The sequence below is a fragment of the Neopsephotus bourkii genome, unplaced genomic scaffold (assembly GCF_033783945.1).
Source record: "Neopsephotus bourkii isolate Nb327-2 ecotype Australia unplaced genomic scaffold, CSIRO-AGI_Nbou_v1 NB_245, whole genome shotgun sequence".
Lineage (NCBI taxonomy): Eukaryota > Metazoa > Chordata > Aves > Psittaciformes > Psittacidae > Neopsephotus > Neopsephotus bourkii.
Genome location: NW_026900755.1, coordinates 547,974 through 569,276, shown reverse-complemented (window position 1 = coordinate 569,276; position 21,303 = coordinate 547,974). Strand labels below are relative to the sequence as shown.

Genomic DNA, 21,303 nt, shown 5'->3' with positions numbered 1-21,303 from the left:
TTCAGGCATACAAATGTGTTTTCAGATTTCCCTCACATACAGATATTCAGGGAAATAATGGACTCAGTAAGGCCTGAAGTTGTCTTTATTACTTCTTTTCTATGGAAGAAAATGAAACTATCACGAGTCAAAATTCTCAGCCAAACATACACTAGCTGCATGAATTACTACATACTTATTTTAGAATTTAAGTAGGAGATCAAACAGATTGGCATTAGAAATATAAGAGCCTTGTTACAGGATGAACACAATGAATGTGCATTAAAACTATTCTCCTAGGAAGAGAACAAATATTTTCTTTGCGCAGTATGCATATTGTTATCACAGCAGATGAAAATAGCCACATGAGGTTGCTCAGCAATGTGCTTCCAGCTTCCAATTCTGTAGCTTTTGTTTAAAAAAAAAAAAAAGCAAACAACAAGCCAAAACACACCCCAAAAATAACAGAAATTAAAGAAGGTGTTGCACACAATCAGGCATCAAATCAATCTAAAATTGAGCATGCATGGAAAACCAAAACATGTAATTAGTGCTGAACAGAGACCTTCAAACAAGTTCAGTGACTGGCTTTTGCACTGTGTGGAGAAGGGCTGGAAACAACTGCAGCGCAGATGGAGAGGCTGCAGCTCTGCTTCCCTATCACGCTACCCTGTCATGTTCCCACTGCCAGCCTCAAAAGTGCTCCCTGATGTAACATTACCCGTTGGCTGAGAACACTAATAATTTTTAGAGCTGTCTTACACCCATTCTTATGACTGGGAGACTTGTGCAAAGAGTTAAGACTGATATAAATTAGCCAGACCATGACATTCAGCAAGTTGATATTTGAGCAGGTAACTCAGAGCTGGTGCTCTGCCATTTCACCTATAAGCACCTGAGTAAAACCACTGCAATGCCCACAGTACCATTCTGAACTGGACTCAGAGCACTACAGCAATTCCAGTGTAAACCCAGTACTTATAGTCTACACTATCCAGAATAATTATTATAGACTGCCATTTCACTTGTGTCCCATTACCAGTTCAGCAGGAAAAGCCCAACAAAGGGTAAGGATAACCAGGGTTCCCATGTTTCATTGACAAATAAATAATTTTTAACTATTTTTTTCCGTACTACACATTTTGTTACCAGTACCTAAAACCTAGCTGCTATGGCTACTCTTTTTCATCAAAATTTGATCCAGACACTTCCTTAGAGGCATTATTTGGCCCTAGAGAATGTAACTTGTGCTCCATCTGCCCCAGGGAGTGTCACTAACACTAATGGCTTTATTTCCCTTATTTGTCTACTAAAATATAACTATAGTTGTATTTTTGAAGTTCCAGGGGCATGTGTTCAAGTATAAATCTCTGTTAAGTCCATTCTGCACACAGCATGAACTTCTTACCGCAATACCCCACACAGCTTTAGAAGTCCTAATGATTTTGTGGTATGCAAGTATCCTCGCAATCAGCTAAAATCATTACTAACAACTCTTTCAGGTTTGTTTTTTTTTCCTCTAAGTTCTCAATACATATTCATAGCACAGTGATTTCTGGTTTCGTAAAAGAGCAAATTACATCTTATTTCCCAAATGATTGCAAAGCCCTTCTTAACATGCATAGACAGAAAACACAGCAAAAATTTGCAGCTATGCATCAGTGAGGCTGTTCCACAGGCAGAATATAAAAGGATATAAACGAACACAGGAGCTCACCTACAAAAGTCTCCCTATTTTATAGACTCTTCATATTGTATTAACAAGGACATGAGGATGACAGTGTACTGGCTCATCCAGCTACCTTCACTAAAAGTCAACACAGGTTTAAATTACCAGGAAACAGAAATACTAACATGTGCTCTTATGTGAATGTCAGATCGTTGTGCAGACTGTGTGCCAATATGTACCAAGAAAGGGATAAAGGACATGTTGAGTCCAGTGCTACTAAGGCATGAGGCATGTTCCCATGCTACAGAAAGGTCTTCTTTTCTTTGCTGTGCCATACTGAGTAAACAAACACTGTCTCTCTGGCACCTCACAGCAGAGGTGCCTAGGACAGATTTTACCAACTATTAGCAGCAACAGCAAGAGTGGGTATTTATTGTGTAAATAGTGTCCCAAACAAAGTCTGGTAGCATGTCATCAGGGATGGTGGGTTACTAGCTACAGGAAGGAAACTGCACCTGTGCTGAAGATATAATGACTTCATCTCTGTTTGTTGCTGCTTGGTCTATGTTTTAGTACTGAACAGTGTAAAAAAAACAGTGAGAGCTGTCTAAAGTGTGCAAATGAACTCTTCTCTGATTAATACAAAACATTTATATAAAAATAGTAACATTTTGATAAATAAGCATGCTAATTCAGACCACATTGCTGAAAGAGGAGAAGAAAACAAACCAAAAAAGAAGATAAACATAAACCATGGATCAAAACTATTGTCAAAGATTTGCAGAAGAATCAAAGCTGCTGCAACCTTCAGTGGAGCTTAAAACCATGAAAAGTCAGATTTTCTTTTGCATAGAGAAAACCCTGTAATCCAATATACCTCTTAACTGTGGCTCAGCCTGTGCAGCAATGCTGTGGATGCCAGTTTTATGCTCAACCAAAAGCATGGAAATAAAAGGAGAGCCTGTAGGAAATGGACTGAAGAACGTGAAGAGAAAAAAATCACAGCAACAGTCGTGTGAGAAGCACATAGTAAGGAAGTAGTGGAATGAACAAGACAGCAGCCCTGTGGATTCAGACGCACACTGTCAAGTGTGCCTGGAGAGAAAAAAATAAAATAAAAATAAGAAAAATGTCAAGGAAAATGTGAGAAAATTCCTGCCCTTGCACTTCCCTTTTTCTGAAGGTAGAGTCATCTGAGATCATTTCCATATGCATCAAACTCTCACACAGGATCAATGGTACTCCCCTGAGCTGACAGCTGTTTATTTATCCTTGAGGGCAAGGGAGCATGGCTGCATGCACTATTGCCCTGAGATGTCATCCTTTCCCTGATAGCTACAAGGCTGTCAAAACATCCCAGTTATTCCCTTAATAGAGTGGGAGATGAAGGTGCCAGACAGAGAAGCCAACTAAATTAATGAAAAGTATTATTTTAACAGAAAGGAGGAAATAAAATGGAAAAAAAATGCAACAGAATAACTTGAGAGAGTATCCATCAGTATCTGAGCCATAGGCAAATGAACAAAAATTATACAAAATGGTACCTACTTAAAATCAGAATTATAAGAAATCCTTTAATTCCTATTATTAGGAAAACCTAAATAAATAATTTCTGTACAGAGTTCTTGGTCTGGGAAATCTCAAAAAGTAAACAGATGTTCCAAAGAGGCTGGGGTGGGAGGGTGGGGGGAAACTATAGTAACAGGCAACAATAAAACCAATTTATACATGAGTTTCTCTCTGTTTGTATATTACACATTTATGAATTCTGTTAGAAAGCAGTCAGTCTAGGAACCAGCAGGGTCACAAATTCTAAATTAAATGTAGCTAACAGAAATTATCCTGATCTTGTACAGATTTGAAAGAACTTCAGGTTAATACAATGTACATACCTCAGAAATTCCCAGATTGGCATATGCATTTACAGCTATCAGTGTGCAAATATCCTTCATTATGGCACTTTTTCCCACAGCAGCATATTATTTGGTTTATCCGTGTCTGGGGAGGTGCTGTGAAGATTAAACCAGTTTTAAAGCCTATTTGAATGAAATTGTAGGTATTTATTTATACTTAGACTTGTACTCACTTTGTGAGAATCATTTATAGACAGGTTGTGTTGATTTTTCAGTTACCAACTCAACCAACCAGTTGCTTTGGGAGTTCACTACAACTAGCTTTTATAAATTTATCATTACTCACAGACCATCTCAGAACAAATGAACAAAAATAGTTTTATGCATTCATGCTGTTGAGTACTAAAAATATGGCAACTCACGTGTAATTTTCATGCAACTTTGAAAACCTGTGCATTTTAAAACAGTATTCTGCTACAGCAGCTTGTCAACTTTAGTGACAGTCATCACAATAATTATTTTTTAATCTTAGTTACACAATGCTCTTCTGCTCTAACTACACAAACAGGTGTCCATAAACTACACAATTTATGTCCATAAAAATGGTTGTGTACTAGCTTGAAAAAAATAGCGATCCAAAGAGATAATATTTAGTACCACTGCTTTATTAGCCAACATGGCATTAATCCATTTCCACCGCCACAGGTTGTAGCAATCACAGATTCAATTCTTCTGGTCTCCTCTCTTGCAAAGAACTTCTGTATTCTGATTAGTTAATCTGTTCTCCATCCTACATTTGCCGGCCTTAATGGCAAAGCAGTGCGCACTGATTGCAATGACACAGAGGTATGAATCACAAAGGTTTCCCGTTTCTCAAAAGCAAGGCACACTAGCAAATATTTATGTGCCAAGCAATTTTAAATATTTCATCCTGTGTCCATAGGTTTACTGAAAGTACAGTAATCCCCATTGGAAACAATTACAATTACTCACTGCAGTGCTCACATTTAGCTCAGCACAGGTCTAGCCATATTTGCAGGCAATTTACTTGATGCATTCCAGCACAGAAGAGCTTGTTAGAATTTCTTCAAAGCTCTGTAACATCCAGGCTTCAGGGAACAAGAATTTAATGCAAAAAAAAATATATAAATCTTGATGCTCAAGCATTCACAACTTTAATATTACCAAAATATAACTTTGTATCAGAAATATTTGTATTTACTGTACAAAGTATGTTCACTTCCTTACTGGCAATTTTCATTACTGAATATTCTTCCTGAAGTTCTTCACAGGGAAGAACAGATACAGAGTGTGCTCTGTATCTGCAGGTCTGGATCAATTTCAGACTGCACAGTACCAACCAAGAACTCTGCAGCCAAATTTGCTATGATCACTGTCAGGCAGACCTAAAGCCCCAAATTTATTTTTATGCTCTCCAGAGGGCTCTGCACTCAGAGTTGCTGAAATGTGGAAACCAGCAGTAGCTGCATAATCAATTTATGTGAAATCATTTGGAAATTATTAAGCCAGAGATTCAACAAGATGGTATCAAAAGAAGTAACTTAATCCTTCTCATTTTTCTAGCCACGTAACACCAAATTTGGACCATTGGATCTAAACTACAGTGTTACGGGTCGTACTAACACTTTTTTAAGAAATATGCTAAATCATGCTAAATAATTTCAGGCTTGTGTTTGCAACTACTAATTCACTAATTCTTCCCTAATCTTCCAGGTTCTGTTTCCACAGACTACAGCCAGAGACACCACCAGAAGAAATGGCAATTCACCTAATGGGAAACAATGTCAGAGGAGCACATGAAGTTTTAGAACAGGGGCAGATTTTGGCCATGGCAACCAAGACATTACACTCATTTTGACCAAGTGCCCCAAGTTAATTATTCCTCAAATGGTTTATTTTTCTGGGTAGAAGAAAGAACTGCAGAACAGAGAGACCTTGCAGCAGGTTAGAGCCAAGAAGTGAAAATCTTGAGCTTTTTTATTCATTCAATATGCAAACATTACATACTCTAGTTTTGTTTTAGGAATTTGGTAGAAATACCTTGGATACATTTTCTGAGGCAAAAGAAAAGGATGTCATGTGATAACTGTACTTGAACAGTCTGCACCTTTGCAGTACTAGGATTTCAGCTGCTTTAAAGGTAGAGAAATAATAGGATATTGGTACCCTGATCAATTAAGATAATGTATCAATGCATGTTTATTATATTAAAAAAAAACACCTAAATGACCACAAGAAGTACTGAATAAAAGAGCATAACCCATAGCAGAGAAAAAACCTGAGTGATTCTGATTTGCCTGAAAATGACATGCAAATTAAAATGTTAATTAAAAAGAAAAAAAAAAAGAAAGTCTGGTACTGAAAATAGTAGCTAAACAGAACTGACTTGGCATGTTATTTGACAATTTCTGTTACTGACAGTAAATATTTATTCTAACAGAGAAGCACTACATATAATTCATAATAATACAAATAATTCAAACAAACACACAAAGTTAACTGAATAGTTTATATCAGGCACTTTTTCAAATATTAACCCAAATCCATAATTATTAGGGACACTGCAATAAATTATTTCTGGGCTATGATGTTCTAGCATATTCATTCAGTGAGATATGTCAAATGAAATTACAGGTATAAATGGACATTACTTGCTTTTATATTTCGAACATTACATTTTGCTATCATGGGAGAAAAAGGGAGAAAAAATTTTAATTAATACAGTATACATACTAAAAATAACACGGTTTTAAAAAATCTATAGAAACAATATGTGATCAACCTTTATGTCATAAAAAAAATGTAATTCAGGCAATTTCAAAATACTTGTGTTAAAGTATTATCAAGAGATTTCCAGAAAATCTCAGCCCTCCAGTTTGCCACTGATGACAATGATAGCTTGACACACACTTTAGCAGGAATAACATGAGGGCTAATTGTGTTTAGTCATGCGTTAGTGAAGAATAATCATAAATACTACAGCAGATAAGGATGGACCTTGTTGTTTTGATAGCACTGCAGAGTTAGTAACACAGGAAAAACTCTACCCACACAGTTTGGGTTGATTCATCTTTTCCTCCCTTCATTATGAATCAGATTCTTTATTACCTTTTTATTGAATGAAAACCTGACTACAGCACAGTCAGTGAGAGTTCTGCCATTGACGTCAGTGAGCTCAATTCTTGATTATCTCATCACCTAATATTAAAAATATCCTTGCATATTTAAACCTCAGTCATAACTACTGGGTTTTTTGAAGAGAAGAAAATACCTGTTGCAAGGACAGACAGATGCCTCCCTGGATGGGGCTTTGAGAAACCTGGTCTATGGCAGAAGGCTGGAACTGGATGAGCTTTAAGGTCCCTTCCAACCCAAACCTATGAGCTTTAAGGTCCCTTCCAACCCAAACCATTCTGTGATTCTATGTTTCATGTACCTCAGGTGTTACCTTTCAAATTACTTAAACCAAGCATAAGTTGCTGGCTTTTTTGTTGTTGCTGAATTCATTATAACTTGCACGCTAGCCTTTTCAATGCCTGAAACAGGAGTTCCCACAACCACATTACTAGTATGCATGTGCCTGTGCAATCTTACATCTGCAGGATTAGAAAGGCAATGTGCTGGAACAAATTTCATACAGATGAACCCAGAGCAAAGCACTTGCCTGCAGGGATTGTACTGCATGTTCCATAGGGCTGTCTGCAACATCTGCACCTTGCAACCTTAACCATAATGAGACAGATGTACAGAGACTGAGAAGAAACCACAGCCATTAATAAATACCTGCAAAATATATTAAACTTCAACTCATTTGAGAATTCAAAGACTCTTTGGCAAAAAGTACACATTAGGAAATTTTTTTTCCCTGTGAGGGTGGCGAGGCACTGGCACTGGTTGCCCAGAAAAGCTGTGGCTGCCCCATCCCTGGCAGTGTTCAGGACCAGGCTGGACAGAACTTGGAGCAGCCTGCTCTAGTGGAAGGTGCTCCTGCCGGTGGCAGGAACTGGATGAGCTTTAAGCTCTCTTCCAACCCAAACCAGTCTGGGTTAATATTGCAGATTTTATTTCACAGGTGTTAACAATGCTTCCCTTTGCTCAAGGTAATTGCTTTTAAAATACTTCTCAAAATGAGCAGTAAGGCTATAGACACATAACAAAGTTTTAGGCAAAATTTTTACCATCATGTATTTCTTACTGCAAAATCCATCTTTACAGTACCTGGATCACACTTAGGACATGGGTCTCCTGTGGTGTCAGGCTGTATTGCTTTCAAATCTATACTATTCCTACACAAAGAGATAAAAATTAACTTTTATGTATATACACTTGTTAATTCATTTATACCCTACTGGAACAAAAATAGCAGGTTGAGCTGAAAATAAACTGTCATGGCTTCACTACCTAATAAAAGAAATCCAAATTGACAAGATAGGCAGCGTACACTTAAAACATGAGGTGCGAAAACACCTTTAAGACAGTAAACTTCTGAACATAAGCCAAGTGTGGATAACAAAGTAACATTTTTCAGAGTGGTCAAAGAACATCTCCAAAGCCACCTCACTTCTCCAACAAAACCCCACATTTTGTGGCTGTGGACTTTGAGTTGAAAATTTGCCATTTTGCTGCAGAAAGCACATAACTTACAATTTTCTAGATAACATGTCTCCCTCCTTGAAGAATCTTAGTTTTCATTCTGAACTGAAATATATCCAAGCTGTTTTTTTTTCTTTCCTATTCAGGTATACTTATGAGCTGGGTTGACTGGAGAATGGAGTAACAGATCTTAAATAGGAAGAATCTAAATTGCTCAGTGCTCATCTCTTACTCTCTTTGCTGCTGCCTCTGTTGTGTTTGCTGTCTTTTAAGTGACCTCTATGGGATGTCTGTCTCTAGAGTTCACTGGCCAGTTCTACCTCCCGAAACATCTGAACTGTAAATATAAAAAGCAGAATACACACAAGGGACTAATCTGATGGGTGATGGGGCAAGTACTTTCTTTGCAATAAGACGCTTTAATATCATTGCTTACATTGTAAGAGCAGAAAATGAAAATCTTACAAGCCTGCAAGTAACGGGTATCATTTCTGCAAATTACTTACAAATTAAACCATCCATATGAATATTTTCTACAAACAGCAATGCAATAACTGGAAATGTCTTTGTTTTCCAATATGTAGACTATGGTATCCCAAACAGTTCATCCCCGAGTCCGTCCCCAAAGTTCAGAGCTGACATATTATACTCTGGCAAATTCTTTCATGACATGTACATCACATCACATTAAACGGGCATGACACTGTGTAACTGGACATGCCTGATGAAGAAGGACACATCACAGAACAGCGTGTCAGGAAACACGAAACGGCAGTCTTACAAACTGGGGTTAACAGGCAATGTGGATTCACTCCATATTTTCATCAAACACTTTCACCCAAATCTTTGTGAATAAGCTGCAGGCAGCAATGCCAGCCCACAGGCAAACTGGAAAGTATCTTCCCCTAAGCCTAAAGTCACTGCTGCAATAAACAGCCACTAAACATTTGACTGCCTCTAATATTTTCCTTCTTTAGGCAACTGTTCCTATGACAAAGATGTCTCCAATATGCACATCTGCCTGCAGGAGTCACTTCACTTCTTCCTGCTCACAGACATGGAGAAATGAAAAATTAAATTTGATTGGGTCTGTACATCAGAGTTCAAGACCATGAGCTGGTAGGGTATTCCAGCAAAATATCACTGCATGTCTGCCCTATACTTACATTCTGCCTTAGACATGCCATTTGCCATAGTTATATAGAGGAAACTGGATTAGATGCACCTTTGGTCTGATTCAATTTGAGTACAGTCATTTTCTTAAGTGATACTTAACATGCTAACCTTCATTGAGTCAGTAGCAGAGGGTCACTTTGACTGTAGTTAAGTTCTGGATACAATTTCACAGCATAAGCTGGTTATGAAACTCCTAAGAAATTAGTCACAACAGCACAGAAGTTAAACATCTAGAGCAAATCCTGCCACTTTAACAGTTCTTTTAAATGTCAAAAACTGGAATTTAATTTCACCATTTCACATTATTGTTACATAAATGCTGAGCTGTTTAGATATTACTTTACGTGTTACCCTTCTATAGCACCTTGACAGAACCTAAGAAGCTGATTTTCAAGAATGGGCTATGTTTGTGCTCCTAACCAGATACAAATCACTAACAGGAACAAATTATGGAATTTTTGGCAACTGTCTAATGTAAAGTCTTATTAAAAATATATTTACCAGGATAACTTAAATTTATTACCCTACAGCTCCTCAGATGTACTGTATATGCTGTGGTTAAGTCAAAGTATGCCAATACATCATCCTTTTCCACCAGTGGTGTACACCTTAGAGATGCAAATCAAATACTAAGTGTTCAAACTATGTCAGATAGACACCAAAAGAGAAAACCTGCAGCAGCAACAGCAGTTGAGAACAAAGCTAGAATCTGAGATGACACCTCTCAAAATGTAGTTCCTGGGCTTTAAAAGTCACCTGCCCCAGTCCAGAGCTCTATAAAGCACAGTTATTTCAATACCTTAGTCTCCTATTTAAAAAGTAAATATTCAATTAGAACACATTTTCCAGAGCTGTAGCTACTGTTAGAAAACAAAAGGAAACATACTTTATTTGTGAATATACAAGCAGTCCAATTCCTTTTTTCTCTCTTTTCCACCTCAGTAAACTTGACACCAGTGGGACAAAGCATGAGAAACTTCCAGACCACAAAATTCTCTTCCACTTACATGCACAAAAAGTTATTTTATTTATTCATTCCAAGGTAATTTTTAAGGCTTTCATAAAAGCCCAGAAATGTGGTCTTTTCTATTCTAGATGGAAAATCACGGTTAAATTACCTTTGTAAAATGCACAGAGAGGACCCAAACAGCTACTGTTTAAAAAGTTACATCATTTACTTTACCCCAGATTTTCAAAGGCAGGTGGATCTGCTCTCCCAGGTTAAATAACCAAACAGTATACTTCCTAGTGCCAATTATTCTTTGGTTCCACCTTGACTTCAGAGATTTGTTACAGCTCTAAAAATGTTGAGCAGTGTATAGTTTGTGAATAAAAGGACCAGAGCACAATTACCAGTTCTAGGGATTTGTGTCTGTCATATGGATTGGCCAGGATCATATGTGAACTCCTATAATAGCTTTTACAAAAGATAATATTTATCATACTTAAATTGCAAGGATTCCCTCTCTTTGTCAGGTATTAACTGGCTCCATTTGACGGAGGCAGTCATTATAGCAACATTCTGTAAGTAATATGGGATGTGCCCTTCTTTCTTACAGACTGTAGCCATTTGGTTTAGGCTTGGGATCAAAAAAATGGCATTTTTTACAATTAGAAAAATTTTTAAGTATTTTCTAAATACTCATCATAAGCTACCTCTTATCTCTTCTCAGGCAGTATCAATATTACAACAATATAATAATCACACACCTGCATATAAAATGCTGCACTATTTTAGAGATTAAAATATGAAAAGTATCTTGATGGAAAATCACTAGCCTGTAAAACCAAGAATTACATGTATTTCTGCAGATAAGCATACAGTAATCTGAATAGTTAATAAGCACCTTCAACAAGATGACTAAAACTGTCCTACATAACTACATTTCCAATTAACACCTTTATTTAAACCCTTCCAATGTTGTAACTGCAAGTTGATTTTCTACCCCATCAATGAGATGAAGTCAGACCCCTTTTCCCAGAAACCATCCAAATGCACCTGTGAACATTGCCAGTGCTATCGAAGAGGGTTGGTATCAGCATGACCTAACTGCAGAAAGACTGAGCTTCAGAGAAGAAAAATAAAACCATGGCTTTAATCATATTGATTTTATCCAAAAGCTCAAAGTGCTTCATGCAACATTAATTAACTCTCCCAGCAATCCTGTAAGATCAGTAAGTATTATTGTAATTTTGCAGATGGCAAAAGAGATCAAAGTGAAGAGCAGCGTGTCCAGAGCCAAAGAGCAGCTGATGAGCAGAGTAGGTCCCTCAACGCACAAGGCCAGTCTGACCAGGCGTGCTCTTGCTTGCTGGGAATTAAAGCGATCACACTTGATGTGTATTATCGAATACAAAATTGAAAATAACCAGTAGCATAAGGGCAAGGGGTCTACAATGGCTGTATTGTAGAGCAGCTGGTGACATGATTATTTACAGGGTGCAACTGCTCTGCTTCACTGGTTATCAACATGATGGTGTAACATTTGGGTGAGGAGCAGGAGAAGAAAGCTTATTCAGCTCACATTAAAAATAAAAATGCAAATATGCAAATATTGCATTTTTGTAATAAATACTACTCAAAGAAAGATTTCTGTAGGTAAATGTTATAACCCAAGATGTTCATCCTGGACTTAAGACTTACACATTGCATTTGGGGCTACTGACAACTGCGATCTGGCTGCAGATCTGAGTCTTGAAAATGTGACCCTCCAAATGTCCATGTTTCTATTTACTCCTATCCCTGCTGTGCGAGCCTCAGAAAACACCTTAGGATCTGGATGGTAAGGCTGGGACTTGTATTAATGGATTCTAAGCCTTTTGGTTTTAGATCTGAGGATGGATTCTCTGGTTTCTGCTGTTTACAGTAACACAAATTTGGAATAATTTCTCTGAACCTAATTCACAAGCCTAACATGGCAGAATTTTCAAGATGTCAAGGAAAGCCTTCCAGTCCTCGGCTGTGCCACTAATCTCATGGAGGATAGCACAGTGTCAATTACCACTTCTACTTGGGAAAACCAGGCTTTATGTGACATGTGTAAGAGGAGGTGACAGGTATATCTTGGTCCTGACGGGTGACAAACACCTCAGCATCAGACACCTCATGATCGTATGTTCAGTTAGACTATAACAGGGTTTAAAAAAAAAAAAAAATCACTGACCTAACTGAGAGGCTATTGACAATCTGGAGACTAGAAGGAAAATAAATTTGAAAAGACTTTCGTTTGTTTTTACCGTCACTGAGCCGTGGGTGGAGGGGTGCAGAACAGTGCCCGACTTTTCATCTGTACAATGGTCTTTTTTACTCCTAATGGTCATGTAGCTACAGTTCCGCGCCCCTCCCAACGAATAAAATGCTAGTAACCTCTCCACACAGGCACCGCTGGGATTCGAACCCAGGATCTCCTGTTTACTAGACAGGCGCTTTAACCAACTAAGCCACGGCGCCGGGCAACAGCCGCACTCTCCACAAGGCCCTACTGCATCGACATGACGACCCGGCTTCTGCCCCTTCCCGGTGCCTCGACAGCAGGACTGCTGAACACCCTCCGCAGTTCTGCAGAGCCCGGGGGTGGGCCCAGCTCCTGCCAAAGGTGAGCAGGGGTGGAGCTTCCGCCGGGAACAGCAGGGAAGGCACGGCCCCTGCACTGCCCTGCGGGCCCCCCTGCGCGGCGCGGGGCTGTACTTCCGACGTCAGCGTGTTCAAGGGCAGGTTGGATGGTGTTTGGGGCAGCCCGGCCCGTAGCAGGGGGTTGGAAGTGGATGAGTTCTAAGGTCCCTCGCAACCCAAAGAAGTCTGGGATTCTGTGAAATTACAGATGCTATTCTTACAATAACTCCTACGGAAAGGCAACCACACTGACTTACCCTGAAACAGCCTTACAGTTTTAGCATCAGGTAAGAGCAGCGACCTAGGGCATTAGTCAGACTACCGGGGTACAAAAGCCAGAAAAATGCAGATAAAGCTCCAGCTTGTGAATTGTCCGTAATTATCCCGTTCTTTGCAAAACGTGTGCTGCAAAGAAGGGGCCTGCTCCTGCAGGGGCGAGCTGTTCAGGGCTGAAGACAAGTTGACTGGCATGGCACCCAAGCACTAAACAGGCGATGGTAATGGATAGGAACCGGCAGTAACTAATTAAACTGGTTTTATTAAAAGTTTAAAGTAAGAATTCATTTTTCCTCGTTTTTCTAAATTTGGGAAATATAAAAAGGATTCATTCAAAAGAAAATCTCCAACCTATTCATATTACTAATGCAAAATGAACCAAGCCTCTGTAAAGCAACTGTTTTTTAAACTGTTTCAGTGGAAAAAAAATAAGAGTGTTGGTTTTTCCAGCTGAAAAGGGTAAAGAAAGAAACAACATTTCCAATTTTAATATAACAATTATTTTAGGACTAATCTAACACACTAATTCAGTATTACTACATTAAAGCCAAATTAATTCATCTATGAAACATGCATGTTCTATGTGATCTCTTTAAAAAAACACAAACATAGGAGCACAGACACTGCATTTTCCTTGAACCTCTGTAACAAAACAAGGAGTAAACAGGGAAAGAATGCGGAAAAGTTTACAATTTATCATGTAATACATATTCAAAGCCACAAATCTGTACAAGACAGACAATTCCCTTGAAACATTTTTAGTTTAACCTTGGATTCGAGTGTAATTTTTGTTACACAATTCACATAATTTAAACAAGGGGAAAAAAAGATCTACCTACTTGGATTTCTTTGTTTCTGTAGCTTAACTGCATTCCAGACTGTCACATGCCCCATTCCAACTATTTTCCCCACTTTAAGCTCCTTTTAAAAGGAAAGGTTGAAAAGGCTGGTTTTAGGAATAAGGCTCCCAAACATTTTAAAATACTTAATATTTTATTATTTGGCATTCTCATGTATACTGAATAGATGTAATCCTTTTGGGGTTAGTCCTAAGAAAGGGTAGGAAAAATACTATATTCCTTGTTGGAGGGAGCCTTTATTACAGAATTCATTTGTGCAGCATCATGTCAAGCATGAACCAGAACTTACTCTCAGTGCCCAAAAGCTCCTTAACAAATATTTTGTAAAGGGTATGTTAACAAGTCACGAAAAAGTTCATGGTTTTATTCATGTTTTTTTCCCACAGAACTCTTCCTTACGTCCACTGACACCATCAGTTCTTTGCTTGCCATAGTAAAGAAGAATGGTTTATCTAAAGAACATAAGGAAACACGTCAATAATTTACATAAACACATTTTCTTCAGTAAGACTGACCTTCAAATGGTATATTCATTTAAAACTGTTTAAAATTCACTAAAGAACATGTAAGTAATTTTATTCTCTAATACCAAGCACCATAAGTAAGATTTCTACTCCTATGGATTTCAGTCATTAGCTGATACATCCCAGCATTTTAGTGGATTAGTAAGATCCATTTTATTATTCTTCATACAGACTACTACAGTAGAGCAAGGTTAGAGGAAAGTCTTAGCTTTCTACATATGTTACATAAAGATGTACAGACACTCCACTTACACTTAAATGCATTAACATCCCAAGACTCCTAGTTTACAGATCAGGAGAAACAGTAGGTCGCAATGACAAAATTTTTCTCAGTGGAGAAGACAGACGACAGAAGACACACTTGGGTATCATTTCAGAATTACTACGTTGCAGGCACAAAAAAGGTCTTTCACACTCTTCACATTGCTGTAAATACAATTTAAAAAAAATGGCATTTCAGTTAATCTCCTATGACACATGTATTAATTCATACATGAAGGTACAGCTCAATATACACACATACAGCTATATCTAGATATGACTTCTGAGATGCAGTGAGTCCGTGTGGTTTGACACAGATAGTGCTGCTCAAAATTTATTCCTGGGATGAATGGTTTGGAAGGTTTTTTCTGACTAAACCCCTATTTTTATGTGAACTCTGATTTTATTTCTTTCAGCTAATAAACTACTATACTTTACTTTTTTTGGTGACTTGATGGGTATTCAGCTTTTAGCTGTCCTATCTTGGCGATTAGCACTAGATGGTTTGGGGCTTTTTTTGTTTACTTTTTTACCTGATCATTCTCTGACTGAAGGAGACATGAAAAAAAGAAAAATAATAAATGGAAAAATTGTCAGATTACAATAATCTTAGATGAACTATTAAGCCACTACAGTCAGTACAAAGAAGTTTTTCCACTGACTACATACATATTCATGAGGTTTAAGGCACTTTTATCAGAGTGAATTTCCTACTTGTGAAACCATTTACAAAAAGTTTGAGACATTCTTTAATTTTTTGTATGCTTTAAGTATTGCTAAAATGCACCAAAAAAAAAATTCCTGTATCAATTTTGACCATATCCTCACATTTCTGTTAATTAATGCTTGTAAGAATGTACACATTTTTACTGCTGGGACATTTATAAAACTTATTTAAAAGCTTAAAAAGCTGCTACCTGCTTTTGAATACCTGCTATTGAACAAGAAAGTCTGGTAAAAATAATATAGAAGTAAGAAAAAGTTATTTTTCATGCACTTTCAGTTAATGCTTAGTGACAAGCTCTTGCAAATCCACTACCAAAACCGAGGAACTGAAACCATGTTTCAATAGTATTAGACTTGTTAATGTTCTCCTTTCCTAACACCTCTACCTAATTTATGTTTTAGAAGTCAGAATACATACAGTCTCAGCTTTAAAAAGACACTCCTTTCGATTCCTATTACCTGGTTTATGTTCAGGAGCACATGAGTATTACCTGCCTTGGTCTAGTAATGTTCCTGTCTAAGCAGCCAATTACACTGCAGAAGCACATGAGTAGAAAACCAGAGTATGTTTATTTTTTAAAGTACATATACGTGGCTGGTTTTTCTAAAATAAGAAATGCACCTGTATATGAAAATTGGTGTCCTTACCAAAATCAACTTTTAAAAAGGCCTACCTCCCACTCACAAAAAAGGATTTGACAATTTTTGCAGAGAGAACAAACATAATCAATCTGTGTTTCCAGCGTAGAAATCTGACAGCTTTCCTTTTAACATTCAAATTTTCTTTCTGAATAAAATACAAGGTGTAATTAAAAAAATAGTGTGATTGAACCAAAGCAATTTTTGAGCCTCTTTCTTTTCTGATTTATGTCACTGAAGGTACATCATCCATCCCCTCAACATTCCACAACTGCAAAGTAGAATCCTGAGAAAAAGATGCAATTATTTTGATAGTTTTGCATACTACCAAAAGAAAGATTTATATCCTTTCCATAAGGAAGAAATCGCATCTCATCAGATGAGCCCTCTCAAAATGAGAGCTAAACTCTCTCACATTTAAATATCATGTCTTTAGAAACTATCTTTAGCAATCTGAAACTTCCTGCACATTTTAAAATAACCAAAAGTAAATGTACCTACCAAATTCAAGATCTTCTGTAACTGCTTGAGAAAAGTACTGATCACAACTTAGCCCTTTCATGAGCAACTTGACCATTGTTAAATAATCCCAAAAAAGCCAAAACCAAGGAATGAAATATTAACATCCATTTATAAGTCAGTTCTTGAAATCACATCAGCAATTAGCAATTACCTTTGAGGTTGAAAGAATCCATTTCTTGTTTCTCCTGATAGCAACATCTGTCACCCAGTCCCAATGACTCTACACTAAAGCAAAATGTAATTATAACACATGGGGAGAAAAAAAAAGAACTTATATTTTTATTATAATAAAACCAACTATTTGTACCATAAATCCATTTGAAATGCAATGAGAAAATTCTTATCTAGACTGCCTGAAGGCTCATCAAGAAAAAAATGTTATGAAGTTCATACTTTCCTACAGATACCTGAAAACCAGTGGTTGTTTCCATCTCTGTTAAGTAGACCCACAGTTGAAGCACTCAGAAGAATGACAGCTACACAGCTACCATGGGTTTAAGCTCCATTTTAGCATATATCCTTCCTGGTTTTTAAACAGTTTAATAAAGAAATGTGAAGAGAGAGTGGACTTCTGACACTCATTACCTAAAAACTCTTGAGGTTGTTTACCAGGTGATAATGGAGGCAGGAGCTGTGGGAACAGACAGCAGCTTCCCCCCCATTTTAAGGGAAGGAAACCTGTTCCAAAAGCAGGCCAAGTCAAGCAGCTGTGTAAGATATCCTTGTTCACATTAACAGCAGCACAACTGACTTGAGGTTAACAGCATTGAGGCAGCTAAGAATAGAAACAGGTTAAACTCTAAACAAATTTTTTACCAGCTAGGGAGATTATTCAAACATGAATGGTATTAACAGATAAAATTCCTAGAGTTTAGGAAGACATGGTTATCATTTTGATAGACAAATGCCACACCTGAGAAATACAATGCAAAATGAACATACACTTTTCGAGCACACAGCACTCAAACGTGCACATTGAGCATGATTTTCATAGCAGGATCTTTAAAACATGCTTTTAAATTCAATTATGAGCCCAGAATATAATTCTATCAAGGCATGGATGCTAAACTGGAATTCTCCATAGTTACAAAGATACTAGCATTTTACACAGATGCCTTCTTTTTTATGGGAAGCCAAGTTAGTTACTGTGATAGCTGTGAACTGGGAAATTTGCAGTACTTGTGCTGTATAAAGCACCAATACTGGTGTACTGTTACTGCTCAAAACGTTTAATTAGCACAGTTCCATTTCCAGAGGGTAGGTAAGCTTACCTTTCAGGCAACAAGTGTTAAGGCACAGGCTTACAAGCTCTCCTATATGATGTTATTTTGAATGTGACAGCAGTTGAAAGCTACTTTTTAAGCCCAAGGTTTAGAATAAAAGTGGTCTTTTCTGAGATCTTCCAGGTAGGTTTGTTCATGGGTGTTTTAACTACATCTTGAACAGCATATGCAGTAAATAAAAAAAAAAACAAAGTCCACTAAATCATAAGACAGGAAAGACCCAAGGTTGCAAAAATTTGAACTCTGACATCGCATGAATTTTCTGAAACTAGTATTTGCAAAATGCATGCACCTAACTTTATGAGTACTGTTAATCCTTTTCTTTGATCCACATGTCTGATTAGTGGATTATTTCCACTAAAATAAATGAAAGGAAGATACTGTAATACAGTATAGTATGTTTGCAAAAAAAAGTAAAGTTATGATCGTACAAAGGAAACATAATGAGAGTTGGATTTTTTTTTAGTTTATTTTATGCAGGTATTACTTTCTGCCTCAAATTTTGGCTTCCATACCATGGATATGGAAGAAAAGAGAAGGCCTAGCTCTAAGGATAGCTAAATACTAAATGGCTACCTCATTTACAGACTTGTCCCTCCTAAAAACTGTAAGATGTTGGACCACATCCCATCACTATAAGCAGTAACATAAATTATGCAACCTAGCTAAGCTCAACACAGACATATGCATTTCTTCTGAATGCTTCCCTTTTAATGTACTGATTTCAGTGGACATAAATAAGCATGTAAACACACAGATATGCAACAGTGTGACATTTCAAAATGAATATATGCACTATTCAGGCTCTTGTTACTTGCTGGAAGAAAGTCTCTCCTAAAACATAGGTACAAGTCCATTCAGCACAATCCTTACATGAGCTTGTTCACAAAAAGAGAGTTTTAAGAGCTTGTTAACAACTGACTTGACAAAGGTAATAACTTTGTAGCTAATTGTACAGGAATGTACTGTTCTAGGAAATTAAATCACACAAATCCAGGATATATTCCTGCCTGTATCTAAAAAGGACAGGCAAGGGTATTTGTCCGCTAATGAAATACACACTTTTGAAAACAGCAATACGTCTTATACCTTCTCATCAAACTACTTACCAAATAAGAGCTCGGTACCTTTAAGCTTAGCTTTTTATAGCCTGCATCTGTATCCCATATAGCTACAGCTTTGTCATATCCACCAGACACTACAAGGGATGCTGAAATGTAAAATCAGAATACTGTGTTTTATCTTTGCTTTGTCATGCAGACTAATAAAAGAGGCTCCTTCTAAAACTGAGTCAGACTTTATAAAAGAAAATAAATAATGAGCCATGGCTTAACAAGATACAAGTTCCTTTCAGCTACTTGTTGATGTTCTTAATTTTGTAAATATTAACACATAAATTTAGCAAGCACACAACAGAGTGGAAAAAAAAACAGACAAGTTTTTTTTTTACAAGAAAGTAAAGAGAATACTTTCAAAATTGTACAACTGTTAATAAAAAAGTAGAGGTCAGTGTGGAAAGCATGCTTTCAGATTCAATAGTCACAGGCCTATCTGCATTTGCATGTCTTCAAGACACAGGTCCGGTGGGGGGGGCCCCCCCCCGAGTTGCTGTGTATTTAGTTTGGCTGCCTAACACAGAAGGCATTGGTTTCCTATGACTGCAGATTCACCTCCTGCCACCGGTTCAGGAGTCACTTCACTGGAATACTGAGATGTGAAGTTGCAAAAGAAACAGCCAATTAGACCACGATCTACAGAAATTTGTATTAATCCATCCCAGAAGAGCAGCTGTTTTAACCCACGGACTCATGCCTAGCCCATCCCCAGCGAGCCTTGTCCCCAGCCAGCTCCTCAGTTTCTATACTGAGCATGATGCTCTGTGGTACAGAATATCCTTCTGGCCAGTTCAGGTCAGCTGCCCTGGCTGTGCTCCCTCAGTGGCAGAGCATAAGAAACTGAAAAGCTCTTGATTAGGGTAAGCATCACTGAGCAACGACTAAAACATTGGTGTGTTATCAACATCATTCTCCGACTAAAGCCAAAATACAGCACTGCACCAACTACTAGGAAGAAAATGAGCTCTACCCCAGCCAAATTCAGGACACCTGGACATCCTTTTTCTCACAGTCAAACATGTTATCATTGGAAATGATGAATTAATTACCTACATGATTACAGAGTGGTCATTCGTGGTATATCTGAGATGTTCTATACATAGTTACGAACATATATTGTGCACTAACAGAAAGATAACTCACCATCTTGGCTAAAAACGCAGGAACTAAAAGAACCCTCATGTCCTTCATTCAAGAAAACAGGTTCATGACACTGAAATTCTCCTCTCTTTATATCCCGTATTTTTAAGCTTTTGTCCCAGGATGCTGTGCACAAGTAATGACCATCAGAGTTAAAGCAGCGATCTGAGATAGCATTGCTGTGTCTCCTGAAATACAGATGAAAACTACAGGAAGAATGAGATTTGGTGACCATTACAAATCTCTGAGAACACCTCCTGCAACATCTTCCACCCTGTCCATCAAGTAAAGCATCTTAAGTATATTCTGAATTTTAACTATATGAGTCTCTGGAGCTGCTTACAAACTCACAGCCAGCACAGGCTTTTAAATCTCTTATGGGATTAGGTCATTTTGCAGGATTGAAGCCCAGCTGTTAAATGTTGAACACAGTTTAACAAGAAATTGTTCAGCAGCTACAACACGTCTTATTAAATTACAAAAAAAAAAGCCATCCATTTTTCGTGAAGTAAATAGCATGCATTTATTTCTACATTTAAAATTCAACTCAAACATTCATAGGAAAAAGATTAAACAATTCTAGATTCAAGTCTAATTTTGGAAGCAGCAATACGCTTCGGAAAACAAATGTGCATGTTCCAGAACTGGGTGGGGTCTCCAGTGCTTCCTGAAATCTACAGTGGGGAAAGGATTATGAGCATCTCTTACAGGAAACAATGCTGTAGTCAGTGCAATTTAAAAGAAACATTACAATGTTCCAGATTGAATTTCCCATCCAAAGTAATTCCTAATTCCTCAAAGACAATTTTATTACCATGTTTAAAGGCAGCCTCTCTCTCTCTGGTTATTGTTTTAAGAATTTAAAGTTAAATTAATTGAGTTTATTTAAGGCCATTGATACTTTTAACAGTTGATTTGACATCCCTATTTTTGCATACTTCCTTCTTAAAACGATAATAAAATCCTAAATAATGTCCTTACTGACTTCAGTGAGAAATGTGCGAAGTAGACAAGTGAAGGCTCAGGAGATCACACTGAGCAATGCTGCTGGCA

General features: G+C 37.5%; 1 protein-coding gene and 1 non-coding gene across 2 annotated transcripts in view; both read right to left on the bottom strand.

Moving 5' to 3' along the window:
* Nucleotides 1–12,668: 12,668 nt before the first annotated feature.
* On the bottom strand, nucleotides 12,669–12,742 carry TRNAT-AGU (transfer RNA threonine (anticodon AGU)). Its single transcript has one exon. It is a non-coding gene; the product is annotated as a tRNA-Thr (tRNA).
* A 1,047-nt stretch (nucleotides 12,743–13,789) lies between these two features.
* The window catches only part of WDR88 (WD repeat domain 88), a 16,735-nt gene continuing 9,221 nt past the window's right edge, over nucleotides 13,790–21,303 (bottom strand). Inside the window, 6 exon segments of the mRNA XM_061345963.1 lie at nucleotides 13,790–14,229; nucleotides 14,330–14,990; nucleotides 16,384–16,476; nucleotides 16,864–16,932; nucleotides 19,123–19,205; nucleotides 20,254–20,438. Coding sequence (XP_061201947.1) covers nucleotides 14,850–14,990; nucleotides 16,384–16,476; nucleotides 16,864–16,932; nucleotides 19,123–19,205; nucleotides 20,254–20,438 — 571 coding nt within the window. The 3' untranslated portion in view covers nucleotides 13,790–14,229; nucleotides 14,330–14,849.